The 27,437-nt window shown below is 42.0% G+C and overlaps 1 protein-coding gene across 8 annotated transcripts in view; it reads right to left on the bottom strand.

Moving 5' to 3' along the window:
* Positions 1-2,038: 2,038 nt before the first annotated feature.
* Positions 2,039-27,437, bottom strand: part of LOC134353104 (long-chain-fatty-acid--CoA ligase 4-like) — a 92,946-nt gene continuing 67,547 nt past the window's right edge. For all 8 annotated transcript variants that reach the window (XM_063061012.1, XM_063061015.1, XM_063061017.1 and 5 more), the window contains exons 7-16: positions 26,729-26,879; positions 25,144-25,267; positions 24,614-24,685; positions 24,113-24,252; positions 21,658-21,830; positions 20,421-20,495; positions 17,082-17,270; positions 11,497-11,611; positions 7,701-7,858; positions 2,039-6,402 (exon numbers count right to left, since the gene is read on the bottom strand). In XM_063061012.1, the coding sequence (XP_062917082.1) occupies positions 6,245-6,402; positions 7,701-7,858; positions 11,497-11,611; positions 17,082-17,270; positions 20,421-20,495; positions 21,658-21,830; positions 24,113-24,252; positions 24,614-24,685; positions 25,144-25,267; positions 26,729-26,879 (1,355 nt within the window). In that variant the 3' untranslated portion in view covers positions 2,039-6,244. The remainder of the gene's footprint in view (positions 6,403-7,700; positions 7,859-11,496; positions 11,612-17,081; positions 17,271-20,420; positions 20,496-21,657; positions 21,831-24,112; positions 24,253-24,613; positions 24,686-25,143; positions 25,268-26,728; positions 26,880-27,437) is intronic.

The following is a 27,437-nucleotide window of genomic DNA, read 5'->3' as shown; positions in this document are numbered from 1 at the left end:
CCCCCACCCACCCCTTGTCTTTCTTTCCGGACCTCCTGTCCCATGATCCTCTCATATCCTTCTTGCCAATTACCTGTCCAGCTCTTGGCTCCATCTCTCCCCCTCCTGTCTTCTCCTATCATATTGGATCTCCCCCCCCCTCCCCCTCCCACTTTCAAATCTCTTACCAACTCTTCCTTCAGTTAGTCCCGACGAAGGGTCTCAGCCCAAAACGTCGACTGTACCTCTTCCTAGAGATGCTGCCTGGCCTGCTGCGTTCACCAGCAACTTTGATGTGTGTTGCTTGAATTTCCAGCATCTGCAGAATTCCTGTTGTTTGCGTTTTTAAAATGTAGCACTGTTCCTTTTAAATCAATTTCCTCCTTTTCCAAAGTCACGCGCACTACAACTCCATGCAAGGCATGGAGTTATCCAAAGGTGTGAAATTATACATTAATTTCCATTTGATTGTTAGCTTAAAAAAAAAGGAAGCCTTACTAAAACAAGAAAACATGTTGGGGTTTCTTACTTTATTAACTGCACTAAATTTAAAGGTGTTTCCCTCCCCCTCTCCATTTATGTAAAATACCTCTGCCAAAATGATGAGGCTGCACTGTAGATTCTTTTTAATCTGCGTCCTTTGAGGTGGGTCTTGGTACTGTTGAGATAGTGTGGTTTAACCTTTTTTTGCCCAGAATTGCAAGTCATCGTGTGGTTAGCAGTATATGTCAATTAAGAATGGACAATACATACTTTTATATCTGGACTATCAGTATCCCAGGAACTGAAATCAAAATTCCATTCCAATCTCAAATTCACACATTCTTACAACCAGATGCAATACCTGTGGGTTATTTAACCTCTTGCCAGCTCAGTGAACAGACCTTTAGGCTCATGTTATTGTGCCAACCTTTTAACCTACATTAGTCAATCTAACCCTTCTGTCCCACATTTCCCTCCATTTTTGTGCCAATCCCAGAGGCTCTTAAATATCCCTCATGTATCTGCCTCTACCACTAGTTCTGGCAACACATTTCATACACCTATCCCTGTGTAAAAAAGAAATTACCTCTGACCACCCCTCAGACTTCCTTTCAATCACCTTAAAAGTATTCCCCTATTATAAGCAATTTCCACCCTGGGGAAAAGTCTCTGCCTGTCCATACAGTCTATTCCTCTTATCTTGTACACCTCTATCAAGTCATCTGTCATCCTCCTCACCCAGTTGAAAAGCCCTAGCTAACTCAACCTTCTTGACAAGACATGCTCTAGTCTATAATCTAGGCAGCATCCTAGTAAATCTTCTCTGCACCCTCTCTTAGAGATTCCCATTCTTCCTATAATGAGGCGACCAGAACTGAACTACATTATCTCAGGGCTCTTAAACTCAATCCCCAATTGATGAAGGTCAGTACTCCATATACCTTATTAACTGCACTTAACAGCTTGCATTGCAACTTTGAGGGATCAATGGACTTTATTTATTTTGAGATGCAGTGCAGAACAGACCCCTCACACTTTCAGCAACTCACTGATTTAACCCCAACCTAACAATGGAAAAATTTACAATGAGCAATTAACCTACTAAGTAATATGCCTTTGAGCAGTGGGAGGAAACTAGAACACCCAGAGGAAACCCAAGCATTCACAGGGAGCACGTACAGACTCCTTACAGAGGATATAGGAACCAAACTCCAGTGCCCCCAAGCCTCTCATGCTAACGGAGATCCCTCTTTTCCTCCACATATTAAGAATCTTATCATTAAATTTGTATTCTACCTTAAAGTTTGACCTTCCAAAGTCTGTCACTTCACATTTTTCCTGGGTTGAACTCCATCTGCTACTTCTCCACCCAGCTCTGTATCCTATCAACAGGGTATGTCCCATTGTACCCAACAACCTTCTATACTACCCACACCACCACCAACCATTGTGTCATCTGCAAACTTACTAACCCACCCTTCCACTTCCTTATCCAAGTCATTTACAAAAAAAAACAGTAGGGAATCCCAGAACAGATCACTGCAGAACACCAACCTCCTGGCAGTGATCATTCATCCAAAGGACTTGCTTAATTTAAAGAAAAATACAACCTCGTTCTGTCTTGGAGAGAGACACCTTTAATACAGGCCTATTCTACAGCAAGAATGGCAAACTCATTCTATAATGAGTGTTTCAAACATAAACTTGGTATAAAACGAAAACAGTAACTCCCAGCAATTGTGCCAAGAAATTGGTTTTATTTACACAGATCCATGGGTGGAGAAGGTTCAACCTTAAATTGCACAGAAACATTTCAAGAACTGGTAGCAGTTGGGTGTAATACAAAAGAGAAATGGACATCAGCAATCAAAATGTTTGATCATAATAAATAGAGATTCATATGATATTTTACAAAACTTCAGCACGCAGTAAGATAGTAATAGAGTGAGTTTTATAGCATGCTAAAGCATGACTACTTCACTGGTAAAATTGCTCAAACAAACAGTGATGAAACATTTCCACAGGCAAGATTTTGGCCTTAAATATATTACAAATGGAGTAAAGGTTACCTCTGAATCATCAAATCCATTTTAACATTTCTTATGACACAGGAGGGCATTCAACTCAGAGTTTAACCCATGAATTTACTTCCCTGTAACAAGTTTTCTTTTAGAAACCATCCATTCCCCTCCAATTCTACCACCAATCTACACTAGGAGTGTTTGCCAGAGCCAATTAACCTACGAATCAGAGCATCTCTGGGATGCAGTGGTGCACAGGGAACTTGCCAACTCCACACAGGCAGCGCACAAGGTCAGGTCTGAACCTGGGTTGTGGCTGCAAGTGGGCAGTACCAGCTGCTCGACCATAGCGCTTGCTGTTCCCGTTGATTAGATTTCACTGCAAACACCAGAAGCCCCTCTGCAACTTGTTATTTTTCCAAGAGGCTGTGGCCCAAAACCGTCAAACCCCATTGTCTTATTTCAATTCAATCAGTTGTTTTCTGCAGGAGTTTCTTCCAAGCAGCACAAATCTCTTCCTCACAATCCCTCCCAATCCTGGTGGACTTGGAAAAACATGGGAACAGGGGCAATAAGTTGGAGATCGAGTGAGTTCCATAATAGTTATAGAAAAGGGATGCTATATAAATAAAGGACATTCTTCCTAAATAGGTCTCCCACAAAAACTGCAGTCTGAAAGAAGCTGAAGAATGGAATAGCTCCATTAAATATCAGTGATGAAAGTGCTGATGCAATGCAAAGATAGCTTCAAGTACAGTCTAGAAATGGAGTCAGCAGTCTCCTGTTAATTTGAAATCACCGCCTGCACCATCTGTACCAACAATCTGCTGTGTTTTTTTTGTTTTTAAGAAACAGATAATGTAACAGTAGCATTTCATCCCATCAAATATTTGGGAATTATCCACTGGAAAATGGTATTTTATGGTCTAAAAGCCAACCAGGAGAAGATTTTTCTTTCCTCTCTGGAAACATTAAGACCAATCATAACTCATAGGAACAGAATATGGTGAGTTTCCAGTGAATTGATGTTTCAATACTATCAAATAGCTTCATAGATCACAGCCTATTTGAGGACATCACTCAACCTGATATCATCTTTGGCCTCTTGACTCTTTGCCAGAGGTGGTGATGAAGGCTGAGGTATGGTGTTATTGTTCTGGCAACACACCCTCAGGATCAACCGTCAATATAACCGCTGGGGAAACTGTCACAGCTGAGATCGCAGCCGCCCTTGCCTGGAACAGCACTTGCTGCAGGGACCACTGAACAACATTCAAAAACCGACGACTTATTTTGCTTCTCAACCCAAAGATTCTCATGTGATGTAACAGCCAGTGTGAAAATGCAACACAAGGAGCAGCTTAAAACCAGAAACCTCAAAACGTTCACTACAACATCACAATGAACTGTCTACCTCATCCTCCCATTTACAGACATTAAATAAAGGACTATTCACATGTACAGCAGTTTACAGTAAATGATTCACCACAAATACTTTTGAAGTAGACTGTATATAAAGGATGTTTAGAAAGCAGTTCTAAAGAATTGTCTTTCAGAAAGATACACCCTCAAATACTTTACTTTTTAACCTCAAAATATATTTAAAAAAAACATTAAAGTCCTGTTGATTATGCTAGTCCCTGACCGGTTTTATTCCAATGTGCGATCATTAACATTAATATTTCATTAAATGTTTTACATCTACTACTCACTATAATATTCTTAAAAGTGGGGGGGGGGCTGTTAAGTGCTACATTCACTGATGAACAAACTGATACTCAATGGACAAAGTTTATGGTGGACTCAATTGGAATTAGTGGCTAAAAAGCTTATAAATGCAACTCACCAATGTGGCCCATTAAATGGAAGCCAAATACTTCATTTTTGGCATGAATTGTCTCTGGAATAGCCTCAATGAAAACCTGCTGCTAATGAACAAGCTTTAACACAAACAGAGAATTATATACAAGAGTCTCAACCACAAGATCATGTACTGGCAGTAGGCTTCAGAAATGCCGTGCAAAGTCAGAAAGCAGAGAGAATGTTTGTAAAACACATGTCTTATGGAACTGATAAAACCCATTTTGCATTCAGGCTTTTCCTCTTTTCCATAACCTTCTTCACAAATCTATCACAGGAAAATCACTGGCAGTTGTGCTCAATTGTCATTCCCCAGAATTAACAAACACAGAGTATCTTTGGCTACTGAACCAATGCAGTGCTCCTGCTAATGACATGTGATTAGTTCATATTTGTTTGGACCAAGAGAGGACTAGAAATCCTCAATACTAGGTCCCACATGGACGGGAACAAATGGGGCAAAGTTCACAGCACAGTAGGGCTTTGGGGAAGTTCCAGCTGCCAAATCAAGTCGCTAAGAAGCCAGTCAGATACAACAGTGAAGATTCATTTTCACAAGTGTCACTTTCATATTATTAGAGATAATTGAACCATATAATGAAATGGGTTAACTACCGGGGGGGGGGGGGGGCTTTCCTCTCTTCTCCTTAAGTGGTGGGCTCGCTCTTGGATAATGCTCTAAGCATGTCATCTGCTGACCTGTGTACTGCTTGTAGCATCTTTGAGTGGGAACTGAGGTTGGGAGAGTAGGCTATGTGAGGCGGAAGCAGGTTATGTGCAAAAGGACATGGACGGACACACACACACAAAACTAGTGTATATGCAGTTTTCTCTGTCCACCAGCTCCCAACTAATATTTTCTAATAATTCATCACTAAGTGAATTGGTACGAAACATTTATAAAAATTTGTTTTTTTTCCCCATAAAACAGGCTTTGCAGCAATTCATTTTGTGGTGAATTGGTGCAAAGTACATTTATAAAACAAACAATTGTGGTTCAAGTAACATTTCCTGAACAAAGTTTGGACTTTAGGCAATGCACTGTGAACTCAGGGATTGCTCAGCACCATGTTCGTTGGAATGTCACTTGTGTATTCAACATACTATGTCCCAGAACGGTCATACCATGCTTTCTGAAGGCCAGAAGGATTCTTCTGATGCAAAAGGACAGGAAGATATCGCAGCAGTTGAAGAACAATCTGCCAGATGAAGTGGGAGGTCAGTGATTGCAGGATTATAAACTACTTAACCAGAATAATCATAAAGACACTATTTGCCAATAAATATATCTGGGTCCCCGGTTTTTTTTTTATATAAAAGTGAGATCTGCCTCTGATCAAGGCATTAAACAAAGTAGACTGCTATGAATAGCAACAACTATGTTTTTGGGATATTTTTCCTGTAACGTTTAATACAAATACAAAATAGTTATAGTGCAAACGTCGCATCAACAAAAAACTGCGGTGACATTACCTGACTAGGGGACTTGAAGATCAAGGTGAGTGGAAGTATCCTTTTTTTTTCTTTTAAGAGGTCTTGTTTTAACAAAGAATGATTGCTTACACCAATGATAAACTCAATCCTTGCCTCTACCCCTTGTACATACCAATATATCCAGTGGTCCTTATTTAATGACAAAAGTGGGGTAAAAAAGTTCAGAAAGCCAACATGCAAAAGGACAATGGTCACTAGCAGAAGGCAGGTAGATGGTACAATCTTACATATAAATTTGATTCTTCTCAGGTAAGACTGAGTACATTGGAGAATAACCATGAAGTAGAACATTCTTCTTTTGGTTCATTAATTCATGTTTAAAGTGAGTCACTCATTCACGGACTTTTAATTTATAGGTACACTATGCAGCAGGCACCAGGAAAATATCATCCAGGGGTTTGAAGGGTCTATTTCCCTCCGTACATCCTCTCAATGTCATTGAGGTAGTGGTTCTTCAGTTCCTTCCGCTTGAGCTTGAAGGCATCCGTTACCAGCCCCGTTTCTGGTGTCCATGGCTCTGGGCTCAAACGCACCTTGATGGGGACTTCAAACTTCTGCAGTTTACCTGTCGCCAGAGTGCACAAAATCAGCAACATCAACTTGTGTGTTCTTTCCACTGGGCACCTACCCTTGGGGTTTAGTTCGCCATCTTCCTAATTTCCTCCCTGTAACTAGCAATGGCAAGCTTGTACTTGAAGCAAGGGCAGTCAGACAACAGATCACATTTCTCTTAACCGCCTTGAAATAACTTATGAACAACTGGGAACATCAGCAACTGTGTTCATGTCCTCCCTTTCTTGCTATAGGGCAAATAAAACAAAAACTTCAGACCATCTTAAACGTTTCTTCCTTCAGGAAGTTAATCTAACCAACCAATCTAGTCCCTCCCCCCCATCGATTAGATCAGTCACTGCACTGCACAACAAGGCATTTTAGACCACTTCACTGTTTGCACTGTAAATACTTGCTGATATTTATGTATTTTTGCATATTTTATTCTACATCCAAACTTTAACTTCTAGCTTTTTTTTAAAAAACATAATTCTTTATAATTGCTGAAGTTTTTTTTGCATGTCGCGCCAACGCACCACAAGAAATTCCTAATACATTCGAGTGTAAGTAGCAAATAAAATTGATCCTTGCTTGCTATTTTTTTGGCATGGCTCTAACCTGCAATCCCGATGCTCCAAAAGGCCACAAAGTGGACACCTTAATCTTGATCCAGTTGATATCCCAACTATTGCTTTTTAATAATTTTTTGAACAACAACATTATAAAATAGTCAGTTTCAAATTAAAAACTGACCTAATATCTTCAGCACTCTCGAGCTCTTAAGGGGCCCCACTGTTCCTGAAAACATCCTATTGTGCCCATAGAGACCACATGTTCCTTCTCCAGGGGCACCAAGGCAAGGATGTAACCCTGGAAGAGGAGCTGGCAATTGACTGGGGCAGAGCACCCAATTGCCCGTCACTTGGACCCATGGATAGCCAACTTGGCCAGGCCCAGGAGCAAACTGAACAGAAGCTCCTTCAAGTGACCCAAACCACTCTGCATCGGGTGACTGTAGATCAGGAACATGGGGGTTAAAGAACAACCAGAACTTGAGGAGCAACCCCTTCACTATCTTAATTACTTTGCAGACAATGGCACTAAACTAAAGCTAGAAGGCCATGTTGGTGTTGCCTGTTATATCTTAAGCGCTACAGCTGATGACCAAACAAGTGGAACAAATATTTCTGCATGTTTGGAGTTGCTTAATACAATACATAGACTGAATATTCTAATTAAAAAGCACTGGACAACAATAGTCAGCACTGGAGCTTCTACACTGAATGTGAGCCCAGCGACCTCGGTACTCACTGGACGCTGATGCCTCTTTAATCTCCCGTAGTACCTCCGCCTCCATCTTGCTGTCGTTGCAAATTTCCTCCCAGGTTCCCTGAATTTGCTTCTGCTCAGCGAGAGCAGTCAGCTTCTTCTGATTGGGCACCACAAAACTGATCACATAGGACTGCTCACTGTAAAGGAAGAACGAATGTGGTTTGAAGTTCACCGATAAGGTTAGAAACCAGAATCCCTACTCTGCACACTTAACACTTTCCCCCGCTTTATGCTCTCCAAGAGTGGTGGGTGGCTGAAACAGTGCAAGGGGGAGGTGTTGGAAGTAGATAGGATTGCAATAGTTAACAGCACTTGGACACAAACAGGCAGGGACTAGAGCAGGGGTTCCCAACCTGGGATCCACGGACCTTTTGGTTAATGACAAGGCTCCATCACATAAAGGTTGGAAACCCTGGAATAGAGAGAGACGAGGACCATGTGCAGGCAGATAGAATTAGCTCAGACTGGCATCGTGGTAGATACATCTATAGTGGGCCTAAGGTCCTGTTCCAGAGCTGTACTCTTCTACGTCCTCATGTAGTCACTGAGAGGTTTAACAACTTCCCAACATTTCCACCAACTAGTAAGAACATGACGTCCTGTACCCTGAGATGGTTAAACGTTTCTTCCAGTAACCAGTAATAAGAATTCATCCGCTTTGAATCACCACTTGCAGGCTTCCATTAACATTACAAAAAATAGGCGCCCAGGTGTAAAAACTACCTCCTGTTTGATGATATAGGTGGTGGTAGCTCAAAACAACTCGAACGTGTCACCAGCCATTCTAACTACCTGCATCGTCATTGATGTAGAGAGGGTGGAAATGACCAGATGGTCTTCTGCACCTTACTTAGACCCCCATACATAACCAGCAATCAGGCAAGCCACTCCAACACAAACTCTGTAGCATGTCATTACTACCCACAATCTTTTAAGATCTTTACAAAAACTGTAAAATCGACATTATGTGTAAAGAGTTAAAGCGTCTTTGTTAATGAAATCAAACCAAAAGACATTAGCTCTGTATCCATATTTCAGAGAGTCGTGCAAGTGCGGAACGAGCTGCCAGTGCAAGTGGTGCATGTGAGTGCGATATCAACGCTTAAGAGAAATTTGGATAGGTACACGGATGGGAGGGGTACAGTATGGAGGGCTAAGGTCTCGGTGCAGGTCAATGGGTAAAGGCATTTTAAATGGTTTGGCATGACTGGACGCGCTGAAGGGCATTTTCTATGCTGTACTTTTCTATTCTATGACTCTATAGGTCAAACAACATTTTCATGTTTTTTAGCACAAGGGTTCGATCTGTTTCTCTTTTCACAAATACCCTCTCACTCGAGATATTTTCTGATTTTATTTCAGATTTCCAGCATCCAGTTTTAAAATTTTCACAAGATGTAGGCAGTACATTACACTCCTGTGGTTTATGGGGATGATAAGGCTGGAAGTTGCTGAAAACCACTGGTATTTTCCAATTAACGTGCCATAGATTTCTGGACTCCAGCACAAATATAGAAATTCCCAACAACTGTGCCTTCAACTACCTTGGTATCAAATCCTGGAATTCCCTCCTTAAATGGCCATTGTGTCCAGCACTTACAGGCGGCACATAGTTGTCCAACTTTGAATCCAGGTCTACGGTGCCTCACAGCACTGAAGAACTGGTTTTGAGTCTGGTGTCTGGTGCTGTCTGTGTGGAGTTTGCAAGCTTTCCCTGTGACTGTGTGATATTCCTCCGGGTGCTCTAGCCTCCTCCTTGTGCAGGTTGGCAAATTAACTGACCACTTCAAATTGTTCCTTGGGTGAGTGGTAGAACGTTGGGTGGGTGGGAAGAGTTGATGGGAATGTTGAGAAAAACGATGTTAGATGAAGGATTAGTGTAGTTTTGTGGTTGCTGGTCAGTATGGACTCAGTCAGTTTGCATGCTTTTTCTCCCTGTGACTTCTTTGAGCCAGGCACTAATTCGCTTTGCTGAAATTGTCTGCTGTCTTGTTGTTCAATTGTTTGATGATTATCCTATGAAACAGTTTTGCTTCCTCCTTGATCACTTTCTCCAAATGTCTATTCCATTAAATAAACAGCTTTCCTTCGGAATCCAAGTATATGTCAACTCCCACAGCTTAAGTAATGTTGATAACTTATTTCTCTCTCCATATCCAGAACCATAAGTAATCCATACCTCCTTTCCATTTAAAATCTGCCATTATCTTTCCTTCATTGCACCACCACCTCCCAGTAATACTTGCAATGCCGCTCCAAGACCACCTCTGTGCCACGCTAAGGCCATCGTCAGGGTGGAGGAGCAACACCTTGTATTCCATCTGGGTTGCCTCCAACCCGAAGGCAGGAGTATCGATTTGTCCTTCCAGTAAAAAAAAATTCCCTCCCCTCTTCTATTCTCACTCTGGCCTCTTACCTCTTCTGCTTATCATCTCCCCCTTGGTCCCCTTCCTCCTTCCCTTTCTCCTACGGTCTACTCTCCTTTCCCATCAGATTCCTTCCTCTTCTGCCCTTTACCTTTCCCACGCACCTGGGTTCACCCATCACCTTCCAGCTATCCTCCTACCCCAGCCCCCACCTCGTCCTGAAGAATGGTCTCAGCTCAAAACGTCATTTCCATAAGCATTGCTTTAGATTTCCAGCATCTCCAGAATTTCTTGTGTTTTTCTTTTGCATTTTTACTGGAATTAATTTCCAGACTATCCCCTGGTTAGTCTGGGAGGACCTGGAGGCTTTGCAAGGGGCTTAGAAGAGATTTGCTAAGATATTTCCTGGACTGGCAAGTACATTATGTTCCCCAAGCACTGGAGGCTGAGAGGTGTCCTGATGGAAATATACAAAATTATGCGAGGGGGAGATGGGGGTGATAATCAGAATCATTTCCCCCAGGAATGGAAATGTCAAACACTAGAGGGGATAGGATTAAAGGTGAAAGGGGAGACAAGTTGCATACTTATTTTTATACAGAGTGGTAGGCATGTGGAATGAGATTCCAGCGAGATAAGATAGCAACATTCAAAAGACTATAAGGCATAGGGACAGAATTAGGCCATTCGGATCATCGAGTCTGTTCTGCCTGATCACGGCTGATTCATTTTCCCTCTCAACCCCACCCTCTTGCCTTTTCCCCATAACTTTGACGTCCTTAGTAGTTAAGTACCTAATAGCTTCCGCTTTAAATATGCCCCATGACTTGGCCTCTACAGCCGCCTGTGGTAATGAATTCCACAGATTCACCAGCTTCTGGCTGAAGAAATTCCTTGTCCCTGCTGTTCTAAGGGGGGGGGGGGGCTTCTATTCTGAGGCTGTGTCCTCTCAACCTATTCTCTCCACTATCAAAACATCCTCTCTACCCCAACTTCTAGATCTTTCAATATTCGGCAGGTTTCAATGAGATCCCCTCCCATCCCATTCTTTTAAACTCCAGTGAATACAGGCCCAGAGTGTGCAAACACTCCTCCTACATTAACCCTTTCATTCCTGGGATCATTCTTGTCAACCTACTCTGGACCCTGTCCAATGCCAGCATATCCTTTCTTAGAAATGGAGTTCAAATCTGCTCACAAGATGAATGAATGACATATTTAATATTTTACAGATTAATATTATATCATAATTAACTTACTGATTCTACTTGCCATGAACCAATTGCCTAAAGTACAAAAACTTTATGGAAAAACTGTAGCCAACTACTGAATGAAAACAAAGCTTCCAATATTGTTACAGCAGATTATAATTCATATAGTTACTGGACTGTGACAGAAATCTGACCTACCTGTTTGCGTATGCACATATATTATCAATGAGTGAGCAGCTTTTCAGGGCAGACTCAACTTTGCCCAAAGACACATATTCTCCAGCTTGTAGCTTTACTAAGTCTTTCTTTCGATCTAAAAAATAAACAGTTACATTATCCTAGAATTAGTTTAAGTTATGAAAGGTTACACCATGACGGATTAACACAACAGAAGTGGTAAGGGGATATGCACACAGTTATGTCTTGCAGGCTGTCAAATGATATCAAAACACGAGCAAGCCCCAGGCAAAAAACTACCTGAGCCTTAGGATGTTTACAGCCTTCGAAAGGAATCTCTTCCAATACTTCATTACACTCATGCCATCATTTTCCAGGTGAGACATCACACCGCAGCCCTGTCTACTCCTTCAGGTAGATACATTTTAAAACATCCATTCACACCACTGTAAATTGGGACAGCAGAGATTTGCCCAGTGTCCTGGCTGTCATTTATCCTCAAACGAACCTCAGGAGGAGACAATTGTCAGGTCTCAACCGGATTGGAGTTTGCTGTGTGCCAAGCATGACTTCATGTCTCTGCAGTCTCTGACTCGTGGGTACTTGCACTTCATCATTTATCTGCACTTTTCAGTGTCTTTATTCTGCATTATAATTGTTTTACCTTATTTAGAGATACAGTGCAGAACAGGACCTTCACCCAGTGAACCAGCAACCCACCTACTTAACCCCAGCCTAATCACAGGACAATTTACAATGACTAACTGGTACAGCTTTGGACTGTGGGAGGAATCTGGAGCACCCAGAGGAAACCTACGCAGTCACTGACAGAACACAGAAGCTCCTTATAGACAATGCTGGAACTGAACTCCAAACTACAAAGCCCTGAAATTGTCATGGTAACCATTACAATATCATGGTACCCTGTTCTAGCTCATGTGATGATTTCATCTATATAAACTGTATGTAAGACAGGTTTTTCCACTGCATCTTGGAAAATAAGACCATAAGATATAGGAGCAGAATTAGTCCATTGAGTCCGCTCTGCTATTTCAACATGGCTGATCCAATTTTCCTCTCAGCCCCAAAATCCTGCCTTCTCCCCGTGTTCCTTCATGCCCTGACCTATCAAATATGGCAATAATAAATCACAACTAGCACGTACCAATGTCACTGGTGACAAATTACTTTGAGATGTCGGTCATGACGGAATTAAAACCCAACAAAACCACTAATTGGAATATATCAGGGACAAAGAGTCTTTGTTGTTGCTGCCATGTGGTGGAAGGAACAGAGGCCACCGTTTTGTGAACTTTTCCCTAAACTGGTTCTTGCTCAGGGAAGGTTCGGTCAGAGCAAATGAAAGTGAACATAAAGCCCCTACCGATCATCTGCCACAGACTTATGGAAGAGCAGTTTGTGTCTGAGATGATGTCACCCAAGCCCAGGGTCTGTCTTGAGCTGGCTGTAAAATGACTTGACTCAAGCAGAAACAAGGGAATAAGATCAGAGGCAAGTCCTTAGTTGGGAGAAGAGCAATCAGGTAATACCTCATTGGATCAGAGCCAATGGAAAGTGGACAGCAGGCTAGCCAGATACAGAACCAACAGGAAAACATTACAGTGAATAATAATGGGCAATTGTTGGTGCAGAACAGTGAGAACTCTGGAGACTAAAGATCTCAAGGAAGACCTCCATGCGTGGGGGAAGGAGAAACAGGATCAATTGTTTGGCCAACTGTGGATCCCCCATTTTGCTGTGACATTGGAGTTGGAATCTGGGTGAAGACTGGTACAAAAAGACCAATAACATTCAGGAACCTAAATCATTGACCCAGAGTCAGTTATAACAAACTTTCTAGTTTACATGGTCATTTACAATAAAATTTGAGTTTTTATTTAGTTAAAATTTGCCTGATCATCACTTGACTCAGACATGGGTCAACAGTGACATTGTACACTCAGTGATAGGCTTTTTTCAAAAAAATATAAATCTCTAGTAATATAGGCACATGATATGCATTCCATATTGCATGCAAAAATCCAAAAAATATTCCTGCTAAAATCATGATTTCTTTTCTCTGGAAGTTGGTGACTTTGGGCTCCACTAAGTCCTCTTCTTCAGGAACATTGAACATTACAGGCCATTTGGCCCACAATGTTGTACTGACCTTTTAACCTACCTCAAGATCAATCTAACCCTTCCCCTCCACATCAGCTTTCCTTTTTCAATCAACCATGTGCATATCTAAGAGTCTCTTAAATGCCCCTAATGTATCTCTCTACCATCACCCCGGCTGTGCATTCCATGCACCCACCACTGTGTAAAAAAATAAACTACCTCTGACACACCCCCTATACTTTCCTCCAATCACCTCAAAATTATGCCCCTCATATTAGCCATTTCCACCTTGGAAAAAGGTCTCCAGCTGATCAGTGCCCCTTATCATTTTGTCAAGCTCTATCAAGTCCCTTCTCAATCTCCTTTGCTCAAACAGAAAAGTCCCAGCTCACTCAACCTATCCTCATAAGGCACGTTCTCCAATCCTGGCAGCATCCTGGTAAAGGTAATTTAGATAAAAGCACAGCCCAGGGATAGAATGGAGAAGATACAATGATCTCACACAGGTTGTGTGTTCACCCAGCGACCACATTATTGGTCAGCCAGGCAGACCCATGGCTGATCTCTCTGTAGCCCAGGGAAACCTAATTAATTAGCGATGTTTCCAATCTGAAACCCTGCCGGTCTGGGTGTTTTGGTTTTACACACCATGGACTAATCAGGGTAAACAAAACAACAGATGTATTCAGAGCAAAGAATGCTGCTGCATTCAATCTTAATCTCTTCTTTCTGAAAACGCAATCCCAGTTCACTCCTTCCGATAATCCCTTCCTATCCTTGCCCAATATCTGCTACTAATTAATTCAAGTCCGGTGACTCGACAAGTGTACGAAAACACAGCATGGTTTGTGCTCAGTGCTGCTGAGGGTGGAGACTTCAGCAAGTGAGGTCAGGGCAACGGCAAGTGGAGCCGTTGTAACTTGACATTGGCATTGGATATAAAGTGGGGAAAGAATTGCTGGCAGAAGGCAGGAAAATGGCTAGTGAGCATCTGATTTCTACTCTTATCTATAAAAGTGATGCACGAGAGGGCAGCTCAGCCAAGTGGAATGTGAATCCTGTACCTGTGGAAGTACTGGATGCTCCCAGTGAATTGGAGAGGAACATATACTTAAATGTTTCCAGCTTAAGCACTGGGATTTGGAGATGGGGCTGTGGTGCCAGGTTGAAGACCCTGCTGATAGCACTTCAGGGATATGATCATACTGCAGCTTAAAAGTATGAAGAGAGAATGGTCTACCACCGAGCAACCTGGGAGAGGATAAAGCTGATAGTCCACGAGTTCTCCAGAGTCCCTTTCACAATCAGATTTTCACATCTGAACCCTGATGACTGTGGTGCCTCAGGAGAATGCAGCCAGATTTAGGATAGCAGCACCACAATTGACATGACAGCACCCAACAGGAATAAGAAAAGTGAGATAGAAATGATAGAAGATTCAATAACTAAGGAGATGCAAAGATGTACTTGTGTATATAGATGTGACTCTAGGATGTGTCTTCCTAATGCAAGAGTTCAGGGTGTCACTAAACGGAAGGTAGGGAGAGGCAAAGATTGAACCAAACATAGGTAGAAGAAAGGAGGAGCAAACTTTTGTTTTGGGAATTGGCAAAGAGCTTTAAAAAAAAGGAGAGGATGTATTCTGGCATAGACAAGACAGATTTCTAGATCAGCCATTTTTGATCTATTACTGTGCAATAAGAAAGGGTTAATTGATAATGTTTTTTGTAAGGGAGTCCAGAGGAAGCAGCAACTATAATAGAATTTAACACATTACATTTGAAATTGGTGTAGTTCAATCTGAAGCTAGTGTTTTCAACCAAAACAAAGGAAATTATGAAGACATGAGGGCGCAGCTTGGCTCTGGTAGATTGGAAATCCTCATTCAAATTACACAGGTAAGGTAATGGCTAACATTTAAGAAATAACACATGATTTGCAATAAATATGCAAGTCCTTTCTGAAAATCTGTTTGAATGAAGTCACAATAACAACCTATCACTCAACGTCAGCAAAGACAAAGAGCTGATTATTGACTGAAGGAAGAAAAAACTGAGGTCCATGAACCAACCCTCATTAGGGGATCAGAACTGGACAGGGTCATTAACTTTAAATTCTTGGCATTGTTGTATCAGAGGATCTGTCCTGGGACCAGCGTATCATGCCTCCTTTGTGATAGCACTTACAATGCCTCTATTGTCTGAGAAGTTTGCATAGACTTGGCACATCAACTAAAACTTTGACAAACTTCTATAGATGCACAGTGGGGAGTATCCTGATTGGTTGCATCATGGCCTGGCATGGAAACAACAATGCCTGTAAGAAAATGAATCTCATGGTAGTGTTTGGAGGTGTACTGAACATGTACTTTGAATTTTAATCCACGAAAAGGACCAAATATGGATTACAGGAGAAATTATTAAATCAAAGGAAAAGACTTATAAAGTTACACACATCAAAGTTGCTGGTGAACGCAGCAGGCCAGGCAGCATCTCTAGGAAGAGGTACGGTCGACGTTTCGGGCCGAGACCCTTCGTCAGGACTAACTGAAGGAAGAGTGAGTAAGAGATTTGAAGGTGGGAGGGAGAGGGGGAGATCCAAATGATAGAAGAAGACAGGAGGGGGAGGGATGGAGCCAAGAGCTGGACAGGTGATCCCCTCCGGTCTTCTCCTATCATTTTGGATTTCCCCCTCCCCTTCCCACCTTCAAATCTCTTACTAGCACTTCCTTCAGTTAGTCTTGACGAAGGGTCTCGGCCCGAAACGTCAACTGTACCTCTTCCTAGAGATGCTGCCTGGCCTACTGCGTTCACCAGCAACTTTGATGTGTGTTGCTTGAATTTCCAGCGTCTGCAGAATTCCTTGTGTTTAAGACTTACGAAGTTGCTGTGAGCCTGATGGTTCAGAGCCCTTTTTAAAAAAAAAATCAAGGGATCACTGCGGAATTGATAAAGAAAGGAGAAACAGATATGCGAGCAAGCTAATGAGATATTAAAACAAAAGTTACCGAGGGTATATGTGGATTGTTTACTGATAATTTATAATGGATAATAAGAAATCAGAAGACAAATTTTAAAAATACATAATGTCTATCTTCACAGAAGACCCATAAAACTGAAGGCCCAGAGTGCAGAGAAAATAAAAGAAAATGAAAAAGAGATTGAAAAATGACAAGTCCCTTCCAGGAGGCAAGTGCTTAAGGAACAGCTTTTCTCTTCCAGGAACCCTTAAAGCAGATAATGAATGATGAATTGCAGAATAATGGACAGGTCATTCAGGACTGAAATAAGAAAATTCTTCATTCAATGTGTCTTTGGAACTCTTGACAGCACATGACTGATTTACTGACGATATTCTAAACGGAGATTGAAGGAATCTAGAGCAGAGTGTAGGAAAATGGTGGAGAAAGACAAGTCATTTTGAATGATAAGCTGGGTCAAGAGGTCCTGATGCTCTTCTCCTGCTCCAGTTTCCTGGGTTCTTACCAATGATCTGTAGACAACCGTCCGGGTGGAATTCGCCAACATCCCCCGTGCAAAACCAACGCTGACCATTGCTGTCCTCAAAAAAGTCATCATTGGATGCATTTCCTTTGAAGTACCCCACTGCCACGTTCGGCCCGCCAATCAGAATTTCTCCTCTTGGATTTGGCTGGTCACGATTGGTATATCCCCCTATAGTTGAACAACAAACAACTGTTAAGCAGCAGAAAGTCAGAGAATGCAAATAAGCTCTTTAGCTCATCAAATCTGCAGCAACCTATTCCACACTGATCAGTTTATTCTCCCAGAAACCCAACTCCTCCAGATTCTAATGACTTTCCTACACTCTAGGGGCAATCTACTGTGGCCAGTTAACCTCCCTGCCTTTGGGAAGTAAGAGGAAACTGGAGTCAGTGGAAGAAATTGATTCAACCACAGGGAAAATGGGCAAATGCCACAAGGAGAGTTTTTGGAGGTCAGGACCGAATCTAGGTCATTAGAGCTGCGAGATAGCAGCACTACTAGATATACAACCAAGCTTATTCTGAACGTTTCAGGAAGAACATTTTAAAAGAATGCAACACAAACATTTTCATTTCTTTTTTTAAATTGTCCAGCTGGATTTCTACAAATTAACTGAAAAATCAAAAGCAGCCCACTTTGTTCCTGACATGAACTGATGAATCACTTGGAAAGTCATAATCACATTCTAGGCAGGAACAGTAATGCTGACTGCCACTGTCCAGAATGACTCATTTTCATCCTGGGTTAGCTTGTTGAGCTCAGCCTGTTGGTGGAAGGAAACAGAGGCCTCAAAGACCATGACATTGGAGCAGAATTTGGCCATTCAGCCCATTGAGACTGCTCCGCCATTCTATCATGGCTGATTTACTATCCCTCTCAACCCCATTCTCCTTCCTTCTCCCCGTAACCTTTGAAGTCCTTACTAATCAAGAACCTATTAACCAGTGTTTTAAATATACCCAATGACTTGGCCTCCACAGCCATCTGTGGCGATGAATTCGACAGATTCATCACCCCTTGGCTAAAGAAACTCCTCCTCATCTCTATTCTAAATGGATGTCCTTCTATTGAGGCTGCTCCCTCTGGTCCTAGACTTCCTCACTATAAGAAATATCTCCACATTCACTCCACCGAGGCCTTTCAATATTTCATTGGTTTCAATTGGATCCACCCACCCCCCCCCACCACCACTCTTCTAAACTCCAGCGAGTATAGCACCAGAGCCATCAAATGCTCCTCATATGTTAACCCTTCATTCCTGGAATCATCCTCGTGAACCTCCTCTGGAGGCTCTCCAATGCCAGCGCCAGCACTTTTTTTTAATATATAAAGATAATGGGTCCAAAACTGCTCACAATACTACAGGTGAAATCTAAAGCAGTCACAATACACCAAAGCCCACAGAGATGGAGGATAAAGGGAATTCATTAATCACCCACTAGAAAAAGAGAACACGAAATTTTGTGAGGAGAAACTTTGTCACTGCACCCTGACGGGATTGAACAGTTACAGAATTATACATCCAGGAGACCATCCAGGCAATTTTGCCAATGACAGGCCGCACCACTCTACTAACTATGTGGCTAAACACAGCTCAAATACCACTTACAAATGACACTACAGTGATTGATAAAATCTGAGATGTCAACTAGGTGGGCAAGACCAAGGGACTTCAGGTAGTCAAAACCAGGAGAACACATACCAGGAGAACTCAATGAGGGGCCAGCAGTGGAAAGAGGGAGCAGCTACCAATGTCTTGGAGCACTGTCTTGCGTGCAACATGGCGACGCAAATCACAAAAAGAAAGGCATGCCAGCAGTTCCACTTCATTAGGAGTTTGAAGAGATTTGGTATGTCAGGCAAGACTCTGGCAAATTTCTACAGATGTCTGGCAGAGGGCATTGGTACAGAGGCCTCAATGCACAGGACTGCAAGAGGCTATGGAACGTAGACTCAGCCCACCCCATCATGGCACAACCTTCCCCTCTTTGGAGGGCATCGAGGAGGAGAGGCCTAGAGAAGTCAGCATCCATCAGTAAGGACCCTCACTGTCCAGACATACCCTCTTCTCATTGCTACTATCAGAAAGGCGGTTCAGGAGCCTGAAGACCCACACTCAATGATTCAGGAACAGCTCCTTGCCCTCCGCCATCAGATTTCTGAATGGTCAATGAACCCTACCTTATTATTCCTTTTTTATTTTGCACTATTTTGTTTCAATAGGTACATTCAATGTCATCAGAGACATGTATACAATATACATCCTGAAATGCCTTTTCCTCACAACCATCCACGAAAACAGGAGTGCCCCCAAAGAATAAATGACAGTTAAATGTTAGAACCCCAGAGACACCCCCCCACAGCTCCCCTCCCTCCCGCGCGCAAGCAGCAGCAAAGCAACGATCCCCCCTCCCCATCAGCAAAAAAAAGCATCAACACCCACCACCGAGCACCCCAAGCGTGCAGCAAAGCAACAGCAAAGACAAAGACTTGCAGTACCCCAAAGACTACTCGTTCACCCAGTACCCGACATATCACAGGCTCCCTCTCTCCCTATAAGGGAGAAAGAGGTGTCTCCATTTTGTAATTTGTCCTTGCAATATACCACTGTTTCAAAACAACTTGAGTCATGTAAAACAGTGATAATAAACTTTAATCTGATTGTAGAGACAATGCTTTATAATTTCCTCACAGCCCTGGTGACAATCACAGGGACTGTGATTGACTTGGGCCCCCAGACAGACTTCGAGAAGAGAAAGGGGGAGGGGAGGGAAAGAAAAGTAGTAACTTTGTTTTAACACAAAAAAAACTGACTGACTGCTAAATTTGAATTGTGCATCATGCAAACAGGCTCTTCAGCTATCAAGTTCAGACCAATCATCAAACACCCATTCAGACTAATTCACCTCACTGGCACGCTGCGGGCAATGCAGCAAGGTCAATTAAGCTGCTAACTCACGCTTTCGGGGAGCAGGAGCGAAACCCACAATAGTGCAAAATGTATAGAGCAATGGATGTCAGGATTGAGGCCAGGGCAGTGGAGGCCGTCAGCACTCACCCTGCAGTGGAGCTCCCGGGCTGCCTGTCACTGGTAGAGTATTTTCCATATTGTTCTTTTCACAATCTCTACATTTGACAATGAAATGTACCATGAGTAGTAAGAAGAATGGGGTTTTAATTCTTGTCGCCATGGTACTTGTACCTATTGTAGACGATACAGCCATCCCCTGAAGCTGTGCAAGCTTCTTGGAAGAGTAACCCACTAACTCCCAGCCCCCATACTGTCAAATCACACGGATGCAGGTCTTATAAAAGTACCTTCTTCCCAGTTGCCAAGCTTGATTTCGCAGCAGATAAGTGGAGCTCCAACTCTGCCCGTGCTGTAGTCCGATACTGAAATTGCAGAGAGCATGGTTAGATTTTGGATTCCTTTCAGCAATGAAACATTCCAGAAGCTCTTTACAGAGCCAGTGGTGCAGACAAACTACGTTCCTTTGTGTACTTGCTGAAACCTGCGATCCTGTCAATCTGCTCACTGAAACAATCTGATGTTTGGTGTCAATTCTGCATTCCACATTGTTAAAGAGAAGAACCATCTCTAACTGATGTCATCAGTGACACATCTGGTCAACTTTAGACATGTTTCTCCTCTTCACTGGAAGGAGTGAAGACCCCCCAAGCAGCAACTCACAGCAGTGTACAGATTGCTTCCTTGTAAATCTTGTCAATTATGACAATTTTGATTTTAAATTTATACTTGTGAAAAAAAGAATTTTTAAAAAGCAACAAAATACTGAGAATATGCTGATTTTCAGAGGTCACCTGTGTCCTGTCATTCCATAGGTCGAAAAAATGGACAAAGGAAAACAGATAGACAAACTCAGTTTTTGGAAAGTTCAGTGGAAATTACAAAGTCAGAAAATCCATGTTAATTTTATTATAATTGCTGTTTCCAAATCTTAATCATTCTGGATGTTCAGAACACCAAAACATCAAAGCATCTAATCAAATTACTTATGCAGAGTGGGACCAGGATGGGAATTGATCAAATTCCCTGTCCCTGATTCCTTCAGATTTAGATATTGAAAGCCAAAAGTGGAAACCTGAGGGAAGAAGGGGAAATCTTTGGGCTTCACAGAATTGTTTAGCAGCAGTGAACAATGTTTGGATATCCACGCACACATTTGGCAATAATCTTAAGACATAAATCTTCCCATTAGTTTCCCAAACACATGTCATCTTGACCCAGGTTAACCTATGAACTAAGCCACATGAAACAAGCATAAACAACCATCATTTTCCTCAATGACTCTAGCACCTGCATGCAATTTAGTGTAGAGAATAGGATTTCATACATATATGCAAACACACAAAAGAAAAATTTGCTGTTCACATTAAAATACAGCACCAATAATTAATAATTCTCCTCCATCTCCATTTTGTAGCCTGTAGTATATTCAAGTCTCCCCAGTTAATTTCCTTTTATCACTACTCTTGCTTTCCCATGAGACATTACCACACTCCAAGCAGCACTCTTGTTAGCTCAGTCACTCACCTTCAGTGATGGTACCAGCCCCACACGTTTCTGTCAAGCCATAGCCTTGACCTACTGGACAGCAGAAACACACATTCATAAACCTCTGTGTCTGTGGGGAAAGAGGTGCACCTCCAGACAGCATCATTCGAACATTTCCTCCCAATAGCGCCTTCACTTTTTTAAATAATAACCTATGATAAAACACACACAAAAAAAAATGCTCTTTAAAGTGGGTCTCACAAGATGCTCGGGATTGCAAATACCCCAAAGCACTGGAAATGATAGAGATCTGCATGACAAATTCTCCCCCCCGCTATTTAAAGACTGGCTTTATTTGTCACATGTATTTTGAAGCATTGAAACATACAGTGAAAAACATTATTTGCGCCAATGCCCAACATGGTCTGAGGACTGCGGTGGCCTCACAGGTGGCATTAACACTTCCAGTGCCAACACAGAATGCCTCAACTCACTAACCCCAACATATGCCTGTGGAAAAACCGTGACTGGTGATGCTATAAAGCGATTGCACTAGCCGCTATTTTACTGTGCTACCCCTGTCAAATAAAACATCTACAACACTTTATGAAGTTCCCCAAACTACGTTTGGGAAGTTGGTGATGTGCAGATTTGGAACAGTGGGCAAACAACATTTTAGTATGTTCACCTGACCCGATACCATCTTACTAAGGTTTTGAACTTTATCAAACTCTCTCCGCATCTTGAAATCCATTCCTATTTCCCCATTATCCATGCTCAGCGACCTACAGTGGTTGTCTACCTAGTGGCAGCTCAGTTTAAAAAAAAACAAACCTGGCCCCTCTTCTAAGTCACTCTGAAACCTCTTCTAGCTTTATTACCCTCAGGGACTTCAGTTCCCGTCTCTTGCTCAGGCCCAGTCTTTTTATCATTCTACCACTGGAGATGCCCAAATTTCCTCCCAAAACGGTCCTTTACCGAATGCAGTATTGGGATTCCATCCTCTAGCCTATATCCACTATTTGCATCTGTATTGCATCAAAACATGCAAGATATTTATCTGAATAATATAGTCATAGAGCACTGTCCAGCAGCAACAGGCCCTTTGGCTCATGTATTCTGTGCCGAATTATTATTCATCCTAGTCCCACTGACCTGCACCCGGATCACAGCCCTCCATACACCTTTTATTCATGTTCTTACCCAAATTTTTCTTAAATGCTGCAATAGAACCCAATCCACCACTCCACTGGCAGCTCGTTCCACACTCTCACCACCGAGTGAAGAAGTTTCCCACTGCATGTTCCTCTTAAGCATTTCACCTTTAACCCAGTCCTGACGAAGGGTCTCGGCCTGAAACGTCGACTGTACCTCTTCCTAGAGATGCTGCCTGGCCTGCTGCGTTCACCAGCAACTTTGATGTGTGTTGCTTGAATTTCCAGCATCTGCAGAATTCCTGTTGTTTGCATCCCTAGTTCAAGTCTCGCCCGACCTCGGGGGGCAGGGGAGAGAAATGCCCACTAGCACTTACCCTATCTATACCCGTGTTTTTTTTAAAAACAATATCTGCATACATCAACCTTCACAAATGCAATGATGATTAAAAGCAGTCATTCATTGTAGCTGCATTGAGAGTTATTTCTATTGGACTATTTTGGTTTACCCTCAAAAGTACATCACCGTGGAGACCCAAGGTGGGATGACACTAACAGAAGGGCCTCAGTATGAATGAACAGTCCTAGAGTATCACTGAAAGAAGCAGTTATTTCCTTGTAAGAAATAAACATGGGAGACAAGAGATACTAAGGGACACAACTCAAATGTTTTCACCTCCAAACAAAGATTAAGGAAAGGCTACACTCGTGAAGAAAGTGAAAGGTTTCTCAAAGGTAGGCAATCTACCATTGGAGACAAGCTTACAGTTACTATCAGGGTAAAGTGCATTTAGTTGTTGAAGGAAAATACAGCTTGGTTCTTTTAAGGCTGGGCGCGGAGAATGTGCATTTTATGTCCTGGTCAAATGCCAGACTGCCTTAGTCTGCCCAGAATAGCATTTCTCTGCAACACAAATCACTTGCTTGCCAACAAAAGTTGGCAGAATCAGAAACTTGCCTGTGGGCAGGAAAGGAGCAACACAGGCTGAACTGGCCTGATATGAGCACAACTCCAAGCCCTTCCCATCTGACAAAGGGTCTGGTCTCTGTAGGTGTGGAATCTCTTTATGCACCAAGTGGAAAGATCCTTGTCCCTACCCTGGCTGGTGCAAGTCCAGAGGCTAAATGCTTTGCCATTTGGCAAGTATCTGTGTTCACATCAAAAATTTAGCACCAGTAGAACTGCGGCAAGAAATGAGTGAAGTCCACTTGTATCTCACTACAGCAACTACGTTAAAAATACTTCCCCAAAATAAAACTGGTTTTTGTGTCAATACAGAACAATTTAGATTTAGATCCAGTTTCAGTGAAATCTTTTAGGTAATATTGAGTTTTCTTACAGGTTGCAAAGAGGTGCATCGTAACCCCTTTTGATCTGTTCCAGCTTGTAATCATAACAGAGCTTGAACATGGTTCTCTGCAAGTAGTTCATTTCCTGCACCTTGCTCATGAGGTTCTTATAAATTCGGTCCATAATTTCCTGAAAAGACAAAGGCAGCCAGTTTACCATGGGAAAATATTCAAAGAAATAATGTACCTCCCCTTCTCCCATCACCAGCCATATCCTATAATAGTGAATCAATATCCCCATGTTTGTTAGCAAAACTTCAATGTGGAATTACATGTTAGAAAATACTGACATTTAGCAAAATAGCCTCCATCAGATTATGATTCTGTCTGCCAAAATGGCAATTCTACTTAAAAGTAAGTGAAGGTTCCTTCAGAATCCATGTACCTCTCTCCCCACGAGTTTTGGGATTCTGGTGATAAATACAGTGTTTTACTAGAAATTACACCCCAGGCTAGAACACTTAAGCTCTTGTCAACATTCAGACACTCACTGGGACTGCTGCCATCAGTGTTGGCTTCAGGACTGTACAATCCCCTTTACTGCCCTTTTTGATCCGGGTTGACTGTGAAACAATAGAGAACAAAATTCAGTAGTGTTGCCACTTTTTTTATTCTACTTTTTCCATTCAACTACTGAACAATTTGTTGTCGTCTGGAAAGTAAATTTAGCAACATACAAGCTCAGCAAGCGTGCAGAGCAAGTGAACTGGGAATGTGAAGTGTAATCTCCCATTATAAAAGCAAGCCATTTCCACTTCTTTTAAGTTTGCGAAACCAAATAGCTTATTCCCCTTCTAAATTCCCAAAGTAGAGATATACAAAATTTATAAAAATGCTTTTTGACAGGAAGTTAATTCTAAAGAGTTGTGGATAACCTCCACTCTAAAAGGCCTATTACTGTAAAGGCCCAAAACAGCGACTGTACTCAGTTCCTCCAACATTTTGTGTGTGTTGCTCTTGATTTCCAGCATCTGCAGATTTTCTTGTTTGATATTACTGTAAAGTCCAAAATGTTGCTCACCTGGTCGGACAACGTTTGGGGGGATGAGTAACCGATTCGACAGCCATAAGCAACACAGGAGATTTCTGCAGTGAGTTCCAGCACATGAGCCAATGGCAGATATCCAATGTACGTATCTTTGGGTCTAGAAATAAATTTTAGCATTTTTAGTAAAAACTGCAAAGGACTGATGCTGAAACACTCATTCAGTCCTGAGGTTAGTTTTAGTCATGAGGATTTATACAACAAAATTCATGATACTTGGTATATTTTAGAAATTTTGATTCCAAAATTTCAGAGCTTTTTTCTTTGATAAAACCATTTCTAAAATATAACCATAGTTTCTAAACAACTCAATGAAAATATAAAGGCTGGGTACATACCATAAAATAGTCATGGGACAAGTTTAAAATAGAATTCTACAACCACAATAAGTAGACTGCAAGGGCCAGGACTGAAAGATTGAGTTGTAAATGGTGAGACCATTCTAATCCTAAATTCCTAGGCCCCAGACAACTGGCTCCTCGTCATTCAAATTTTCCACCTCTGATCCCATCACATACTTCCCCTCGAGTTCTCGCTGGATCTCTGAACTCCATTTCAGTTTTAGCTTAAATCTTCTTTTGGCTAACTTCTCCTAGCTCCTTTAAAAAGTCATCAAGTACAGACAGCAATTACGTTTCTCTCCACAGATGCTGCCTGCTCTACTGAGCTTTTCCAGAGTTTTCAAAGCTTGCTTTTTTTTTAAACAAAAGAGCCTAGTATTTCAGTGTTTATAGTGAGATAGTGGTACTTACAACCTATGAATGCCCCAAACTCCGAAATTTTGTAATTAAACAAAAAGCCTCACAAGACCATGAGACATAGGAGCAGAAATAGGCCATTTAGCCCATTGAATCTGCTCTGCCATTCCATCATGGCTGATTTATTATCCCTCTCCTGCCTTCTCTCTGTAACTAATCAAGAACTTAACAGCGCAACACACAGAAAATCCTGGAGGAACTCAGCAGGCCAGACAGCATCTGTGCAGAAGTGTAAACTGTTGACGTTTCTGGCCGAGACCCTTCATCAATCCTGATGAGGGGTTTCGACCAGAAATGTCGACCGTACTCTTTTCTATAGATGCTACCTGGCCTGCTGAGTTCCTCCAGTATTTTGTGCCTGTTGCTTGGATTTCCAGCATCTGTAGACTTTCTCTTGTTTGTGAAGAACATATCAAACTCTGCTTTAACTATATCCCATTACCTGGCCTCCACAGCTGTCTGTAGCAATGAATTCCACACACTCACTAACCTCTGGCTAAAGAAATTCCTTCTCATCTTTATTCTAAATGGACCTCCCTCTATTCTGAGACTGTGCCCTCTGGTCCTAGACTCACCAACTATAAGAATCATCCTCTCCACATCCAGTCTATCAGGCCTTTCAATATTTGGTAGATTTCAATGCGATTTCCCCCTTCATTCTTCTAAATGAAGATCATATAACTCTGGCCTACAAAGTCAATTTTGACAAATGACAGTTTGCCCAGTGAGATCATTAGTTCTTAGATCAACGAGCAGCATTATCTGTCAAAACCAGGTAAAGCTGCAAAAGTATAACTACTTACCCCAGCTCAGGTATCCTTTGACACTGGCCTGTCATTCCCGCTATTAAGTTACTGTGCAACATCATCACTCCCTTCGGTCGACCCGTAGATCCACTCGTATACATGACAACTGCTAGGTCTGATGGGACAGGCTGGGAAGGTGTTGTGTCCACTGTGCAGGAAAACAATTGTTAATCAGTGTTGGGCAACTTATCAATACAGAATATCTTCCACATCAGCTGCAGTTCTCATTTTTAAATTTGTACATTGATTATTGTTTTCAATGTGCAATTATGGGCAGTGCAACTTAACAAGCAATGGAAAAGACTTTGTAATAACGTCAGAATGATCAAGACATCTGGGGGAAGAATTTTTCCCCCCACAAGACCATCCATGTGATCCAAGAAACAGTGGTTATTACAGACCTCTAATGTGACGCACAGAATTTAGTGATATTTTGTGTTTTGATCCAAAGCTCACTGCCACAGATCACTACTGGGAAGAATTATGGCTCAAGTTATTTTGTGACTGTTAATTTAAAATGAGAGCAGATAGGGATAGGGATTTAGAATACTGCAGGATCAGAACGATGTGAAACTATTGGGTAGGACAGTATTATAGAGTCAAGGAATCAGGAGTTATATAGCATGGAAATTAGTCCCTTCAACCCATCTCATCCTCACTGACCAAAGTGCCTTCCTAAGCAAGGAAGTTGCATCCCAGCTGTGTA

Source organism: Mobula hypostoma, chromosome 10, assembly GCF_963921235.1.
Source record: "Mobula hypostoma chromosome 10, sMobHyp1.1, whole genome shotgun sequence".
NCBI classification, from domain to species: domain Eukaryota; kingdom Metazoa; phylum Chordata; class Chondrichthyes; order Myliobatiformes; family Myliobatidae; genus Mobula; species Mobula hypostoma.
The sequence above is the reverse complement of the archived record's forward strand: the minus strand, read 5'-3'. Positions and strand labels throughout refer to the sequence as shown.